Source organism: Gobius niger (genome assembly GCF_951799975.1).
Source record: "Gobius niger genome assembly, chromosome: 18".
In the NCBI taxonomy this organism is placed as follows: domain Eukaryota; kingdom Metazoa; phylum Chordata; class Actinopteri; order Gobiiformes; family Gobiidae; genus Gobius; species Gobius niger.
This window is the reverse complement of record NC_136869.1, coordinates 13,089,495-13,108,224: the sequence shown is the minus strand read 5'-3', so window position 1 is coordinate 13,108,224 and position 18,730 is coordinate 13,089,495. Positions and strand designations below refer to the sequence as shown.

The 18,730-nt window shown below is 39.2% G+C and overlaps 1 protein-coding gene across 4 annotated transcripts in view; it reads right to left on the bottom strand.

Annotated features, from left to right (window-relative positions):
• The window catches only part of ctnnd2a (catenin (cadherin-associated protein), delta 2a), a 223,842-nt gene that overhangs the window by 182,347 nt on the left and 22,765 nt on the right, over nt 1–18,730 (bottom strand). For all 4 annotated transcript variants that reach the window (XM_079576430.1, XM_079576428.1, XM_079576429.1 and 1 more), the window contains exon 2: nt 5,401–5,531. In XM_079576430.1, coding sequence (XP_079432556.1) covers nt 5,401–5,529 — 129 coding nt within the window. In that variant the 5' untranslated portion in view covers nt 5,530–5,531. The remainder of the gene's footprint in view (nt 1–5,400; nt 5,532–18,730) is intronic.

The window sequence follows — 18,730 nt, the reverse complement described above, 5'->3', positions numbered from 1 at the left end:
TATTGAGTATGTTTGCATCCAAATCTCTTACTGTTCATTCTTTAGACAAAATCTACCTATCATTGCAGCCATGGATGCCCTGATCCAATTTTCAAGTCATCACTGATTGTGTTTTTGATCAAATATGTGTCATTTATTTCTTTACGTATGAATGTAATTATTATTTCAAAAGGGAAGCAAACAACAAACATATCTGTCCAATTTATAGCTGGAGCTAATTTGCAACAGCAGTCTCTAAAATGATAAATACACTTAAGGTGTACATCAAATCACAAAGCACAAGAATGCTCTATAGCAGAAAAGCTAGACTATATTTTCAAGTCGAAAAGACATTCTGTGGAGAAAAATAAGACTACCCACAGATACAGCCACGACAGACAGATGCATATGAAATAAGTCAACAGTATGAGGTGTAGGTTTAGACAGGGGCACCTCAGAGTGCACTAGACTCCTGCAGGCTAAGTGATACATCCCTATACTGGCAAGTGATAAATATTGAAGGACATGAAGGACACGCGGAGAGGAGAAGCACTGAACCCAATTTTCAGGCTGAAAACGACTGGGAGAGCAGCTGGCGGCACTGTTCAAAGCACATAACACGTCCAGGCCGCTGTGCACACTGTGAATACTGTGTCAAACTTTCAAGTTAAACTTATGTGACAGTGTGGTTTCAAAGTTCATCAGCCACCCCACTTAAAAGTCTTAAGGCCAGCAGCAGAGTGCAGGGGTCTGTCGAGGTTAGTATGCAAGTCCATATTGCATCAGTGAAATATAGTGAACAAGACAAACTTATTTTATTTTTATTAAACCAGGAAAGTCCCACCAAATGTCTCTTATTCAGGAGAGTCAAGGGTCCCTATTCTACACATTTAAAAACAGTAAAAATCAACAGAAATCAAAAGGTTGGACTGTGTTGGTTGAGGACGTTTCGCTTCAGTATAGTTTTGATTCTCTCGGAGGAGGAGCCTGAGTCTTAGTAAAGTAAGAGCACTCTAGCTTGGGTGCAGTGTCACATTCTGACCACAAGAGCTAAGAAGAAGCTTCTGTGAATAGAAGCAAAACGTCCACAACTCAACCAACCCAGTCCAGATGACGATTTAGCTTCACTACAATGAATACTTGAGAGCCCTCACAAACAGATAACTAAATGTTAGTCTGTTTAAGCATGTTTCCCATCAATTTCTGCTGGGACTATGGTGGCTGTCATGTAGTGGTATTTTTATGATGATTATAAGCAAAAAGTATAATTTCTTTATTCTTCATTTGAACAACAAAATGCAGGATACATTATATGAGAAGGCTACTTTTTACACCAGAGTCATGGGGTATTTTGACAAGGTATATTTAAAGAGGAAAAATAAGGGGAAATATATTTTATACAAGAACCATTAAAAGTGCAATCAGTAATAAAACAGTCAGAGCTCCAGAGGAATTGAACTTAATGCTTATATAAAAGATAATGCCTTTCCCATAACTGACCTGAAGGACAAATCTAATTTAATTTTATGTGAAAGACGGCATCCAGACATAAAAAGCCTCAGTATCGCCAGCAGCAAGATGGATCAAACAGATAAAGTAAGCCTCTCAGGACATGTATATTTTCACATTAAAGACAATTGCGCAGTAAGTTGTCAGCGCAAAACTACAGTAGTTCATTTAGATGTATCATAAGAAGGATCATTATCAAGGTAAGATGCTAGAATAGATTTCAAGGGCTATTTTGACTGCTGGCTAAATGGAAATAAGCAGAAAATTGACAGATTGTAAGGCAAATCAGCAGCAGTTCAATTGGTCTCTAAGGAGTTCTCACTTGGCAGCGGAAACATGATGTAAGGCAGTGCAAAGCCTCTTCAGCAACATGAAAAGCTCCAGGTGCAGCAATACACTTAAGAAGAGTTATATCTATACATGGGAAATACGGGCAGCAGATAAATGTGAAGTGTGTTGTGGTTCTTTTATGTTTTTATAATTCAGGAAGCTCAATAAAACGCTAATCAGAATCGCATAGTATGGGTAAATATTAAGTGATGCAAGTCCACAATATTTAGCAAAATCGCAGAAGTTTTGAATTTCACCTCCATTTTTTCTCTGTCCAGCTTGTTTCACTCATATTTTAGTGGAAGAAAAATAAAATCTTATAATTTTTGTTTCACTTTAATAGTATTGTGTATTGTGTTGAAAATGTAGGAATTGCAATATTAAACACCATTTTCGAATATTGTGATCTTTTTCCTCACTCAAATCGCACAAGCCGCACTTCTTTATGAAAGAGCTCAACCATCTATATGGAGTCTTTTTGTGTATGAAACCTGTGAAGCCTGCAGTTGAGATGTTCTGATATGCTCAGAAATGCATCTGATTCTTTTATTGGTACAACTGTTTACATTTCACTCTTCACTCAATTAAATTGTTCAGCCAAATGTTAAATGTCCATATTAACGTTCATTTGTCTGAATACACTGGCACTTTTGTGTGAGAATGTCTTGGATATTATAATACCCAGAGCTCCATGTACTCTGGAGGAGGCATCTCTCACCTGGTAAACTCTTTTGTCAGTGGATGGATTATGATAAGAGCAGAAAATGGAGAACTAGACCTGTGTAGTGCACCCTGTACCTCATGGCAAAATACACACTTGGGCTATTATATTCAATCAGCAAAGTAGGCGTGCAGTCATATCCTTGAAAAACTTCCCACTCCTGCTTTGAGACAACCTTCCAGCCTTTTAACAAACAGGGTAATCTGTGGCTTTTGTAGACAGCTATTGTCCTGCTTTAACTTGTGCATACATTTTCAGAAAAACAAAAACCTGGTACTTCAGTATGTTGCCTATTCTTATGAGTAAGAGGTGGGTGACGCTTTAATAGGATCTCAACGTGGCAACTCAAGGCTAACGGGAGGAATTAGCAAAGTTCTTCACAATTATGGCGATAAAAACGCTGTCGCTCTTCCCGCCTGGTATCCATCTGAACGGTTTATATAATCCCCCAATATTGCTTTGACCTATGACTAACGGGCATGTCAATTTAAACACGTGAATTGCTTTTTTGTCAATCAATTCGGTGCATTAGATCAACATGAAAAGCAAGGTTTTACCATTTATATTTTAAATGTGTGAATTACATACAGTACTAGCCTTTACCCTAAGTTTACAATGACAGAACAAGTCAAAAAGATGATTATAGGAATTTTAGGTGTAATGAATCACCGTGTTCAGACAGCATTCGTATCTCTCTATAGGCTCCTATGTTATGACCTCTAATTCTGACAATGATCAAATTATAATTTCAACTGCTTCTACACCTCATATATCTGGACTGGAGAAAAAAAATATTTTTTATGAACAGTCAAATTGACACTATGATTGATAGAAGAGCCCCAAGAACCCATCTGCAGTTGTTGTAGGTTGTAAATACTTATCGCACTATGATATTTTAGTGTTAGTTTTCTTAACTTTTCAGCATTTAATATTTCTATTGTTGGGTAATCATTGTTTCTCAGAGAAATAATTTTAAACTGTCCAAACCCACAGTATATAAACGGACTTTCAATTATGTGTTTGCTCTAAATGCAGAATACCTGCTTTTGAGAATACTGACAGTAAATGTGTAGAATAGAATGATTCATAGTAAAAAAAAAAACATATTTTTACCCAGCTAGCAAAGCGTCAGTTGCCACTTGCTATTATTTATAAGTCGAGACAAGCCGTATGTGCCCTGCATTTGCACCCTTCACAGTGACCATTATGACAGAGAGGCATAAAGTGGTGATGATAAGGCCCTGAGGGAGTGTGTCTGCCTGGTCACAGGCCCACTAGCCGGCACATAAACAAAGGCGAAGACTGAGGCAGTGAAAAACGCTATAATTAGAACTTACCATTCAAAGTAAGGAAATGCAATGCACACACACCGCTGAGCATTTTCACACAAATCACAGTGGAGTTTTCAGAACATTTTAGTCATTTCCGTCAAAAGGGCACGCATCCATTACCCTTGACTGATCGGGCTAAATCAGAAGTGATTGAGTGATATGCTTTGGAGATTTGGCCAATGTTTTTTTGTTTTGTTTTCTTTAGGCATTTTGCTCAAGGGAACGGTTTTGAAATAAAGGAAGGAAGAAAGACGTATCAACATTCATGTGATGTGTTCCCCTCTAAAAGACCTCTGTGCATTTTATGTGGGTTCAGACAGGGACAAAACAGCCACAAAAGACATGATCTCGTAGGCATCCAAGAAAGCACAAAAATAATTTACAATCTTATTAAAAGCGTGTGCAATTTACCCAGGCTCCTAAAATTAAACATTAAAATAATATCATGCGTCTTGATGCCGAATTAAATAAACAGAAATTCACAGAGGACCAAGACTAAACACAAATCACCAAATGCAATTAGCATGAACTCGAGTTTTACTCATCAGGGATCTGGGACAGAGCAAATCATTCTTCTATGTTTGAACAACAGACAAACAGAGCCCACTATTGATTTACCCACTTAATAGAAGGGCTGCAAGATGAACTGCAATATAACAGAAATCACAATTTCACATAATGGTCGCCATACATTTATCTCTTAACTAACTTGGTCGGGACAGTGCACGTTAATGAACTCACATGGGACTCATGCATGAATTTGTCGCACAGTCACACTTACAATCACATTTGTCCTGGCTTATTGTACATGTTTTAATGGTAGGGAACCTATGCAGGCACAGGGAGAAGATGTAAACTCAGAAAGGCAGCACCGACCAGGACTTTCTTGCCGTGAGGCCAGAGCACTAACCACTGCACCAACATGCCACTCAGTAAAGTTCTCAGCAACACAATATCCAATCTTCAAGGGATCTTACCATGTATAATACCTGATTACCCTCACTTAGACCTCTACAAACATGTTCTGAAATGGCTTCATGTGTGAATCAATGTGAATCAAATTGGATTTGCAATACAATTATATATTTTTCAAAACTGGTTCAGCCCCACTATGACATTTGAAACAGCCAGAAAAATGTACTTGAATTCAAAATGAAGCGTTTTGTTTATTTCTTCCAATTCTTCACATCTCCAGTCTCCTCTAATCCTCCAGAACACCTCAGTGTGTCCTTCTAAAAGGCGGGGGCTACTTTATAACAGTCCACATTGAGTAATTGCCTTGATTTAAATGACTTTTTCAATTATGTCTACTTGGCTACAGCTAGTGCGCCGTAATCTCCATTATTTCCATCCATTACACACTCACAATCCCTTGACACCAATCAATCTGGTTTCTTTTAAACACTTTAGCACAGTGGTCTGCCATTGCCCCTTAATAGCACTGACTTCAAGGGCTGTGGCAGAAACTTTCTAATTAGAAGTTATATCCAGTCTGGTCAGTCCCATAGGTTTAATACTGGCAGATCTTACCTGTTCTTTGACGGAGGCCAGGATAGAGGAGGTGGTCTCAGACTCAGATCTGTCTCCATTGGATGAGGACATCACTGGGGGGACCATGGCCCCCTTCTCCTGCTCGGCTGGTTGGTCCGGCACTGGCATCTCTGATCACACAAGTATACAAAGCAAATTAGCTTATTTTCTCAATGGTTGTTGTGGGCATAAAATCCTCAAGAGTTTCTTATCTCACAATACTGATACTGAAAATGTCTTTTCTCTGGTAAAAAAAATGTACACTGACGCTAAAAAATAATTAGTGTGTAAATTGCCCTACCTTTTCAATTTTTTTCTTGTACTTTAAATACAAATAATATGTTGTCAAGAAAGCAAGCATGCAATTATATTTCTATCTTGCCTGTTGACAAACAATGTTCACATGTTTTGCCAGCACTGTCCAATTAGTCACACGGATATTTTGAAAGAGCTGCGGGCTTATGCGTAAATGGTGACCAGCACTGACTCTCAAACACGTGTGTTGCTTGTGACATGAGTATCTAAAACCTTGTCCTCGCAATTAGCTCACAATACACACTCCACTGCATTATTCTCCCCACCTGTGTCTCTGCAAGCATGTCGCTTCATAAACAGGGGTCCGTGTAGGCTCATTAAAAAGTGATGCTTCACTTATCGTGATTTTAATTACTTGATACAGGTTACAGGGAAATGATGGGTGGCAGTTTCGTTTTAAGAGGTACAATTTCACATGCAAGTCTCGCACTCATTTGTGCTCAACTGAATTAGCATGATTGACAAGTGCACACAGAAGACAAAAGGATATTCTTTGCAGTAAATAAGGCTCAAAGCGAGCCAAATCACCGGGACCTTTGCTCTGTTTCTTCTGCATTAATTGTACCCATTTAAATAATCGATAAAACGCGTCTTATTCTCCCGCTGTTGAGCTGGGAGCACGCACTATGAGAGAGAAAGAGAGTGAGAAACCAGGAAATTGGTCTGTGGGTTTAATAGACAACAGACTTTGGGGACAGGATTTGTCAATAGTGCATCCCTGACTTGGGCAGAAGACTAAATAATGAACTGATTGAATGAGGGATTTAAATCCTTTCCATTTGTTTCTCAAACACAGTCAACATTTGATGTGACAACAGAATCGTGTGCGCTCTACAATTTACCCTTTGGTTGTAACGAAACCTGCAAATTGTTTTGTGTTATTAAAATCACCTGGTTAATAATGCACCAAACTATGATGCTGCTGATTTGGAGATGATTAGATGTAGGGTGCCACAATATATTATCGGAAAATTATCATTAACGCAATAGTAGGTCACGCAATATCAATATCACAAGAAGCCACAATATACAGGTGCTCGTCATATAACTATAATATCATGAAAAAGTGCATTCACTTCTGTTATTCCACTTAAATGGGCTAGATGCAAGTTGGCCATTATATACTCACTACTGCCACCTCAGGTCATACGTGTAACTGCACCTTCTATATTAAGCTGGTGCATGACTGCATGGACCTGAATGAACACCTTTTTGAGTGACAGTGCAGGATGTGGTGGCAGTTGTGGTGAATTGGTCTGAGCTCATTCTACACATTAGGACATTGCTGAAACATGTAGGGGGAAGAAAATACATACTTTTCATATTTCTGAACTCCGTATAGTCCCTTTAAACTGTGAAACTAATATATGATAGACTCATTACATGCAAAGTGAGATATGTTGCCTTTACTGGTTATGATTTTGACCATAATGGCTTAGCTTGTAAAAACCCTAAAATAAAAATCTCATAAAACTAGAATATTCCAAAAATGGATTGCAAGTCATAATCATCTAAATTATAACAAATATAGACTTGACATATGTTACTTTGCATGTAATGAGTCTATAATATATATTAGTTTCACATTTTAAGTTGAATTACAGAAATAAATGAACTTTTTCATGATATTCTAATTATATAACACACCTTTATATCAATAAAATTACTACATTTTTCAATGTGCCTGAGATTTACACAAACATATGGTAACTTAAAAATGTGTACAACTTCAGTTACTATCATGACTTTCATCTTTCATCATTTTTTTCCTAGGTCTTATTTAGACACTTTTACTGAAAAAATGAGAAATGAAATGCATTCGCATAAACAGATAAATGCCATTGAAATAACTCGATGTTTGCTTGCAAATTTCTCTTTATATAGCAGTGATTTTCATTACCAGGTCTGTTTCAGTGTCATGAAAATATAGTCACTAGTTCTTGATCAAATTTACACAACTTAAGTGTCATCTGTAGAGCACATTAACAATTTACTTGAACATACTGTGTTGACACGATTTTTTGCAAATATTGCAATATTATCGTTAGTGTAATATTCCAGACAGACAGAATAATGTAATTTTTTTCTCAGTATTAACATAATTATTGTAAATCTCTTTGGTGATTGTCGAAAAACTAAATTGTGGCAATTGCCCTTTTCCCCCCCGCTTTCCATACACCAGCGTGAATGACGAAATGCCAAACAGGTGCTCCAATAAAGATGATTTGTTTTCAGTTAGGAGCCATACATATATGGCTTCATACACAGACTTGTAAAGTAACTTATACGGTGCTAAACTGTTGAAAAGCCAATGTTAATATTTAATGTCGGCATTATGGGTGTTTGAGAGTAAGTGAACCATTTGTGTGGACAAATGGTAAACTTGTGTGCAAGGGCTCCAGACAGACAGGCTGCAAATCAAACATCCAGCTAGTCTATCACGCAGCATGCAGCCAGCAGACGGACAGCAGGCCAAATAGGGTGGTGTCTGTAAATAAAAGATGCCAAAGAGATTACCCGCAGATGGATATTTTCACTCTCACCGACAAACACCAATTCGGTGTCTGGCATCACCCCTCCAGAGTGGAGGAGATGACTCACCCAAGTTTGTCGAGTGAGCAAACCACAGCCCCCCCTTTAAACAGCCCATTACACCAACTGGACCAGGGCCATATCTATTTTCTATGAAGCAGACAAATGCACAAAGTCGGGAAGAAGGGAGTTCGGGGAAAGCCGCTTGTCAATTAGTACATGCTGATCTAAATACACACAAATGAGGCAAATTAAAACCCCTAACAAAGTGATGTGGATAATAGTGTGATTCTTTGGGGCAGCAGTGGCTCAGTGATTAGTTCCAGCGTTCGTCCACAGATATAAAACTGGCAGTTCCACTTTAGCTCTAACCAATGCATATGATTGCTGTGTTCCTGGGCAAGACACTTCCCCCACCTATGATATGTGAGAGGTGTGCGAGTGATGGTCACAGGCATAAATGGTGATCAACTGTAGCTCTTTAAGAAGCTCGTCGAGTTTGTCAATGCCGGATCTCAGAAGTTAAGCAGACGATGTGAGAAAACCAGGTAGTTTGAGTAAGTGGTATTACGCGACAGAGTGGAATTGCAGAGGGCGCTTTAAAAGAAATGTGGACAGAAAAATACACAGTTGCTAAGTTGCCTACAACGACATGCCTGTCATAATGTTCAGCCCAATAGGTGTGTATGCTGGTAAACTGGAGTCCCTAACCTGCGTGAAGGCTGTGAAAATGCTAAGAGAATGATTTGTGCTCCTGGCAATGACTGGGAGAATTACAGGTTTCGTTTTAGTTCTGCAAAATTGAGAATGTATTTAATAAAAAAGGCATGAAGGATTTTCCAGAGGCAGCCAAAGGTATGACTAAGAATGTTAAAGCTCTGCCACTGAGGGCTTTAACGCCAGGTTCAACAAAGCAGCCTCACCAATGTTAGCAGAGGCAGAATCCAGAGTATTGCAGTGACTCACATTATGTCATCTGTCGCTGTAGAGATTGTGTTGACCATGTACTTTTGCTAAAACTCTAGCTTTATTTCTCTTCTTTTTCCCCACCCCAAATGTTGACAATTATGAATACAACGGGACGAATTCAGGGATATGCTCCTTGGGTCATAATTGATATTTCTTTGTGTCACCGCGCTATATGCTGCCTCCAGAGAGGGCCTCCCAGAGCCAGCATTTTGCCATTAAAAAGTCACAATACTCTGTCAACTATTTTCTGCCTGGGCTATTGTACTCAGACACAGTTGAGCTGGTATTTAATAGACGCGCTGTGTCCTGCAGGGTACAATGTAACAGGAACCACGTTCACAGAAGGCTTTTGTACCTCTGGGGATGTATATAATTGAAGCGCATTCTTTCTGGATTGAGTTCTGTGCAGCGTCAGATTGAACTGCGGACGAATGATAGTCTGACATTTCATTTAGCTTAGCTGAGATAAGACAGCAAAAGCCCAGGCGTCACTGCCTGTTTTTTGACAGCATCCAGAAGGACAGGCATTAGTACGAGAATCAGCAGCTAATGTGTAAAGACGTGCGGGAAGGTGGGGGAATGGCAGAGCAGACGGTTGTGTGATTATTTGTCCCGTTAATCGCAATGAAACTCAAATAGCAAATTGAAAGATTACAATTTGCAAATCTCAAAGACAGCAGCTGTTTAGGTAATATAATAGAATAAATCTTGCATTTGTTCAGCAGTTAAAGTGTCAATAATTTGTTAAATGTTATCGTCCTCCTGAATGACTTTAAAATGTGACTTTTTATTTAAAGGAAGATCCCTGGGAGCCTGCAACACCTTGAGTTCTCAGACGGTGAGTCAGAGATGTGGCAGGGCGAATCTCTGACCCGGCATGCTCACAAAGTCACCTCTCGGGTCCGTGCACCTGCTGCCACCACCGCCACCTCCTGCCCCCAGCTCACACCCCCCCTATCACACACACAACTACAGAACTTCTAATGCTCACTGAGACGTCTCCGCCTTTCTGCTGTTTGATTCTTCTCCCCTCTCCACTGCTCCCCTGCCCGACCCCATCTCCACTCTCCACTTGTTTTTACAAACTCTTCCCCCCCCCCCTCCCTCCGTTTGCATCGTTTTGTTTGGTGTCCTGTCTAATCCTCTTTTGTTAGACGCGTTTTCCAGGCTCGCGTGATCTCTTCGGCATTGTTCTCAGAGCGTGCGTGCGGGTAACTCCTCGCAGGAGAGAAATCAGAAAAGTGTCTTTGTCCGTTCTCATGAAATGCCACTTTTGAAATACTATTTACAAGGCTTTGAGACGCACTTGAGCTTCAAAGGCACACCTGTGATGGCTACATGAGAAAGAGGACCTTATATGCAACAACCAACACATATGAGTGAAGGACATTATCACAAAGAAGGATCAGTATGCTGTGAAGTGGAGGAAAGGGAGAGAAAAAAAAACAGATCAGGTGCAGGCTTTTAATTATATTAAAGTGGTTCCTCAGAGAAATCCTGACCAGCCTCTCATTTCTTACAGTCTTTTCCTAACATAGACATTATTTGATACTGTTCCAGGTAAAAATAATGATTTTCACGGACACCATAAAACAATGCTAATAGTCCTGCTAAAATAAATTAGTGGAGGTAACGCCATAATTGAGTCTTTCCTTTGACACGCCAGATGAGGAGCTAATTCTTGGTCCCTCATTTCAAAGACAAATGTAAAGAAAATGGCTGAGTTTGACAGAACTATTCAAGGACGTCCGTATCACGTAGAAAACTGCAGTCTGTTGAGCCAGCTGGAGTCATGCACATTCATAGTTCACTGTCTGTGTGAGATGCCATCCTTTATTGAAACTGACTTGTGCCAATCTGCTCCTTAATTACAATTTTAAACACATCTAAAGACTTATTAATTGGCCCCTGGGATTAATATTCATAAAAGATGGCATATACTTTCCATATACAGTGCAGTGCAATTATAAATTAGCCTATTCTGCGTCATAAGCACTCTCAGGAGCACAAATAATAATCATATAACATATGGCTAATAATGCTAATGTCATCAGAACGAAGCAAAGCCTGCTAAATGAAGAAAAAATAATTAGAATTTCCACACCCAATTTCCCCGGCTAATCAATCTTGATTTCCAATGACTGCTCCATCATTTTTAAGAATACTCTCGAAGTCTTGCCACATATAAACGTCTGAAATGATTGATAGCTCTAATTTGCTTTTTCTCGAAGTCTGATATTAAACTAATATATAATTCAGTAAGCAGTGCAGAAAGACTGAGGTGTGGTAACAGCGCTTAGTTCGAACCAAACCAAACTATTGTGGTTTTAGATCGAGGAAAAGCATCCTTGTGGAGAGTTTTGTCTCACTTCGCCTTCGACTGTGGGCCAAACGGACAACATTGGCTGAAGTAGACAGTGGAAATCTGCACTGAGCCTGACTGGCCAGATGCAAGGCTCATGTTACCAAACTCAGCTGAACACAGGTGTTCAGCACTCAAAAGGGCTGAATGATTTTGTTGTGGCATTACAAAAAGCGATTTTATAGAGGATTGTGGTCAGTGTGAGCTGAGTGTGTGCCATGTGCCCTTAACCTCTTAACCCCCACCCGAACTGAGCACATGTTCTCCAGTTTGGTAATGCCCAAATTTAATCTAGATAGCGATGAAAACGCAACAAAAATGCAACAAAACAGCCACAAAAGAGCAAACAAAAAAGCAATGAAAATGTGGCAAAAAATCCACAATAGAATAGCAAAAAATTCACAAAAGAGCAACAAAAACGTGACAGAAAGCCCCCTCCCCCTGATGGGAAAAAAAAGTCAAAGGATGTGATGACAACACGGCAACTACGTGAGGACAAAGATCCATTTAGATCAGTTTTGTAGGTCTTAGCTTTCAAATGAGGCGTTACACTAGCCTATAGGCTCCAGTCCAGAAGCTTTAAGATTTGGGCAAAGCTAAACTTGAGAAAATGCACTCGGTTAAGGCGTGGGGTAAGAGGTTATGCAGCACTCCTTGTGTACAGGCGGTGAGGTGGGAATACAAATGTGTAACGACTGAAGGGGAAAATACGAGAAAAACAAAAACTAAACTGAATAAAACTTGCAAATAAAGCTTTGTGATTTTAAACCACAGTGTTGCACAAAGTGATCTTGGAGAGGGGCTGCATTTATCATTGTGGGTGATTTAGGAGGCTGGTCACAGTCAAGTACAATGCCTTGGGGCTGTTTTGCTTGTTTTCAAAAGCCCCGGCACACGCAGTCAACAGAGACGGAAGCATCGATTATTCCGATCAATACTCCCAGCTATTGCTATAGTAGCGTTTCTATGATATCCCTCTCTGTACTGTATTGCTTAGAAAATGCAAACTATTGGACGCCTAAACGGCAAAAGTATAAAACTTTTTTCTCGGTGTCATTCAGCTCAGAGCATATAAGTGCAACACACATACAGACATAGTACATCCACGGCTCTCTCTGTCAGGCAGCTGGGAAGCACTGAGATGGTTGACCTAGATTGAGAGTTTGAAGACGTGCGGGAGAAGCCATCTGCATACAAAGTCAGATATCTCGAGCCCTGCAAGGGAGATAAGAGAAAGGTGGAGGCAAATCGTCCCAACTTCACATTTTATTGGAAGTACTATTACATGTTAACAGCGCCCCACGGTTGCACCAAAAGCTCATCAAATATTTATTTTTTTGGGGGGGCTGAACAAAAGAAAATTCACAATCAAATTGAAATTTTACTGGTTGCAATTGGCAAGTTGCTAAGACTTCAATATGGTTGGTAACATAATTAGAGATGCATCGATCTTTTTGCTTTTTTGATATGACACCGATACCAGGGTTTGAGTATCTGCCGATATCCGGTATTTACCAAAGAAACTTTTGTAAAAGTGGCTTTCTCTGAGTGAAAAATTTAATTGACTCTTTTCTCCATTTTAAGAACAAAAAAGTCATATCTAACTGTCATGATGTTACAGATCAATTATCAATTATATCTATTGATAAGCTAATGGATGGACATTAAGCAAGGATCACTGGACTTTTCTACACTAATTGTCCTTGAGTATATTACATTAAAAAAAACACTTGGCTTCAGCTGTGGTTATTTTATTTTATTAGTGTTCTTTAGGTATTTATATCATAGTTTCTGACCCAGCCTTGACTAGTTTTCATTAGCATTAGCATGCACCCGCTAGCTTGCGGAGCTTAAAACTAAATCAACAATTGAATTATCCAGGTTCTTAGCTTTAAAACGATATACAGCATGCCCACATTCAGTATTTAGGTGGTAAAAGTTGTGTTTTTAAGGCGTTAGGAGCCAAAACTGGTATCGGCTCCGATATCCGACACCAGTATTGGATTGGTGCATCCGTAAAAATAATAATGTCATCTATAATCAAAAAAGTATCTGTCTCCATGAGGATTTATCATGCTGTCAAATGGATATGCTTCTTGTATTCGTTAAGCAGCTAGCATTATCGTTTTCTCTCTACGGACGCCATTATTGGCGTCGTAAAGTGAACCTTGATTTGAAAACATAAATCGCAATTACATTTTATTTGAAAAACTTCGCAGCCTTAATTTTAGCATAAAACCAAAGGTAGTCTTGATTTGACGGATGTATCGAGCGAGATGTTGAAAGCATCACAACAATGACAAAAGTGGAGAGGTAGTTAATTACTAATGCAACACTGTGTTTTCCGCTGTCAAACAATGACAACTCGCAAGTACGTTTCATCACGTTGAATGACAGCGCACGTAATAGATACTGTGGCCAATTAAGAAGAAGAAATGATGTTGCCACCGCAAACAAAACATTGCAAAAAAAATATCTGAAAAGTGATTTTAAATGTTGAGAATAAAGTGTCTATCGTAACCGGATGCACGATGATGGCAGGTAATCACATGACACGTCAACACCATGGAGAATATAGAACTGGTAAGGAAATGACAGCTTCTAACCTTAGCCTCGAATGTTTTCTGTCACACCTCTCTGACTTCTTTCACACCTGTCAAAACAATGTGCACCTGATAATCACATGGTCTACAGACAGACATCCTGGAAACATCCATCTGGATCATGAGTAGAGATAGGGCTGTGCAATTAATCAAAATTCAATTGCGATTTCAATCATTACACCAAACGATTACAGTCTTGACTTAATAGTCTTGACTAGACAGACAACACAGCACTTCAGCACAATGCATTCCAAAAAGAAAAAAAAATAGCTTCAGTAAATGTTTGGTTGATGATGAGGATGTTCATCCTTTTAACTTATCATAGAAAAAAAAAACGATTATTAAGGATGCCCTCCCGCTGGTCCAGATTCCGAAGTGATCTCACTTAGCAAAGCAAACTTGCATTATTTCATGCCACTGGGAATATTTTCTCTTCGCATTTCACGTGCCACGGCTCATGCTCTTGCCTGACATAAAAACAAACAGAGCTGTGTGATGATGTCATCAGGCCGCGTTGCTCAGTTTACTTGTGCAGGTGTGAGGGCTGGCCAGCAAGGGGCAGGTGTGAAACAGAGATCTCTCCTCAATCGAGGCAAACTTGAAATCATTTGTACTTGTATAACTGTTTAGAAAACAGAAAATATTCAGCATAGTTTTTTTTTTAAAAGGCAACAAATAATCGTTTGAATAATCGTGATTTCAATTATGACTGAAATAGTCGTGATTATAATTTTTTCAATAATCGAGCAGCCCAAAGAAGAGATGCACTGATCCAGCCTTTATTGTTCAGATACCAATCCCCAAACTCATCTAGTATCTGTCATTACCGGATACCAGTAGGAGATAACTGGTTGTCTATATAGGAAATTGTTTTGCCGTGAGTGAAAAGTATTTGACAAAGATGACAGCAGCTTTCCACACTAAAGAACAAATGCCTTCTTGAAATAACCAACAACATGGGTGCCAAACGTTTGTTGAATTGGCACACATGGACACGATTAAAACCTCAGGAAACAAACATTTCATTGTGAAACAGAGCTGGCATTATGGTTCAAAGCCTGAATAAAGGAGGGGAATGATTTAAACCACTCTTAGATGCAACAAGTTAAATGTTTAATTGCTTTGACCACCGATCTGTGGTTTAGAACAATGTGGACAACTTTCAATGACCTTTACACTTATTTGACCGTTAACTCTGCAATTTAAAAGACCAAATGCAACATTTAGACCGATCATTTTCTTTCATAATTGTTTCTAATGGGCCTAATTTAAGCCATTTTGGGGGGCTAGAGTCCGCACAGACAGATTGAGAGATTTTGACAGAGAGAAAGAGACATTTGGAAACAGCTTTCATGTGTGTGGGCACGTCTCTATTCCTATAATTTATTTTAATGACTTGCAGAAACCAATGAATCACAAATAGTGGGTTAGGACTTCTAAGTCGGTCATGTTCGTTTCAAACTTCAGTCTACTGGAATCCTAAATCTGTTTCTTTTGGACGAAAACAGTATGTAGGACAGACAGGAAGAGCGATGAAGAGTGGCATGTAGCAAATCCAGGGCACTCTGAGGGTGTTGTGTGCTCCACCAGGTGAGACATGCCATGCTGCTTGAATGACATGACATGGTGGTATCCAAGGCTTGACATTTACACTGGCAGAATACAGATAGATCTTTAGTTTGAATTTTGACTAAGGCTGGGTGTAAATGGCCTGAGCTGGCAACACAAACGCTATATTATCAACATTAACAATCACTCTCACCAGTCACTTAGTTCAAGTGGATATTCTGCATATTGTCTGAAGCTATGATAGAAGTGCTGATGTTACGGCAATTTGTTTAGTAATACTTCTGACTAGAGAAGGAAATGATACGAAAAATAAATTAAACAGCAAGCAGCTCATTGTTGAAATTATGTGAACCAACTTTGACGTTTTCAGTGGGTCGTGAGCCTTTCCAAGAAAACATAATTTACAGAAAAAGTATAGAATCACTACTTGAGTCTGATGAGACTGTTATTGGGTTGATATTGGAGCAGTTTTTTTTTTATTTTTTTATTTTTTATCATAATTTCAGCTTTTCTGGCTTATTTAATGCTTTTTAATTAAATTTTGATGAAATATTTTACATTGTATTTTACAAATCGAAGTCTCATTTGGGTCGTGGGTTGTCATCCCAGGGTGATAGCGGGTCTCAAAGCCATGCCAGTTCTGGGGTATGTGAACTTACTTGGAGACAGCTTGAATTTTTCCCATCAGCTCAAACACAATTTTCAACAAAAAAAACTAGTGTCATACAGCACAAACAGGAGGAGAGTCTAAGTGGTGTTCTACATGCCAAACCTCTTTGTTGTGAGCAATACTTTTGTCAAAATCACAGAAGATAGATCACAGAAGATATGTTGGGAGTCCAGGATATCTTCTACTGTATCTTCTATCACCTAATGTTGCCAAACCTGGGACAAATTAAATATGATCTAAAATGAAATACCCACAGTCAATCGAGTATACTAATTTGCACAACAATAATTATTGCTGTCCAGTTTGCAGAGAAAATGTTGCTAATAGTTTTACGGAGTGATTAAAATGTGAAATGTTCTTCTGATCGTCTGTTTAAATGAACTGTTACTGGATTAGCTCAGTGTCCTGCCAATAAAAGAACTGCTTGTCTCTCATTAGCCAGTCAGCAGGACAGCAGCACACTTTCTCATTATATTTACTTGACTATAAAAAAAAAAAACAGTTGTAAAAAACATCCGAAAGGACAGTTCATTGTTTTATTCATAACTCAGACCCCAAGACAGGCCCTTGCATATCTTATGGACTATTGTACGGGTAAAGAAAATCCTTTGCGTTGTTCTGAAACCACGATATGCATTGCCCTGAAGCAGGAAAAGCGATGTAATGACGTGCAATATTCCCAAATCTATTTAAAACAATACGATTAGAGTCTGTCTTGTAAGGCGAGATAGAAGTGAAGGCTACAAGCGAGGGACTGCCTCAGGGAAGGCTACTCTCGGCTTACAATGTTTTGTTACAAACACGGAAAGCTTTCTTTGAATCCCAACGGCAATCAAGAGCGCATAATTTTACTGTGTGCAATATGTACAAAGCTCCACCAAGGGGTGTTTGACCACTGCATAATTTACTTTGGTGGTGGATGCCTTTGTAGGGAGCATTTAGTTTCTGCCTGAATGAAATTAACTCATTTCTGCATTGTGCTTGTAAGTCAAACTGGTGACAGAAGTGAGATATAGTCAGAAGTGTTACCAAAAGAGACCAAATTTCATGTTTTATGCTGAAACCGTGATCCACCTGCCAGCAGTATAAGCCCACACGTAAAATATAAAAAATGGCAAGTGTGTTAAAACCACAGCAAAAGAGAGTAACTTTTTTTTTATTCAGCCATTTGATTGGAAATTAATGGCTACATAATTTGAATTCAGCAAGGCCTTGTTGAATGATTCAGTAAGGGGACAGTCAGGGTTAAACTCAAAAGCTGCACTTGAAGGCTAATCTACACATAATATCGAGGAGGATTCTGCTCTGTGCTGCTGTCCGTGGTGCTGAAAAGCTTTGACAAAACTGCCATGTTCGGCTTGTTTCTTTATCCAAGCTTTGAAATGTTGGCGTGGGATTACTGTCAGTGGTTTCAGACTGTGATTAAAATACATAGCAGTAGCTCAGCTGAATGTTATTACGAGCATTAGCGTCCTCTCAGTGCAATTCACTACTTCATGTCTACGGGCAATAGGAAAATTAATGTATGTGATGTGAATAGCGCTGCGATAAAATGACCCAGGCTGTATCAGGAAAGTCTGTTTTTTAACGTGTTTTGTCAGCATACAAAATGTCTGATTTTACAGATATGCACTGAGAAATGTATACAGGTTTATAAAGATGAATCAAAACGCTATGGTGGGCACATAGGACACTCAGATCTTATTTCTTATATTGCACAAAGATGAGTGGTTAAGGCAACTGTATAAAACACATTCAGCATCGTCAGCTTGACTCTCGGCTTCAACAATTTGCTGAACTGCCCTGTCTGATGATGAAGCCGAGCAGCCCAAAAACTTGAAATAAATCATAATAAAACACCTTCTTAATTTGAAACACCATTTCACAAATTTGTGTATTGGTTTTATTTGGTAGAGACAGTGCATGTTAGCATTGTAGCCTTGAGCTAATTTTCATCCGTCGTCCCCCCTGCGCACTCTCAAACACACTCTCATTCATCCTCGCCTATTATACATGTTTTAAGTGGTAGGGGAAACCGGAGTACCCGGAGGAAACCTACACAGATACGGGGAGAACGTGCAAACTCCACACAGAAAGGCCCCGACCAGGTGGGAATCGAACCTGGACCTTCTAGCTGTGAAGCATGAGCGCTAACCACTGTACGACTGTGCCGCCCAAATGTAATGTAGTTTCACTTGATTCTTTGACCATTTCTTTATTTCTGTAAAAAAAACACTTTTTTTCACGTATTTATTAAACTTGGTAACTGTTGATTTCCCATCACTGCAAAAACAGCTACATATCTAAAGC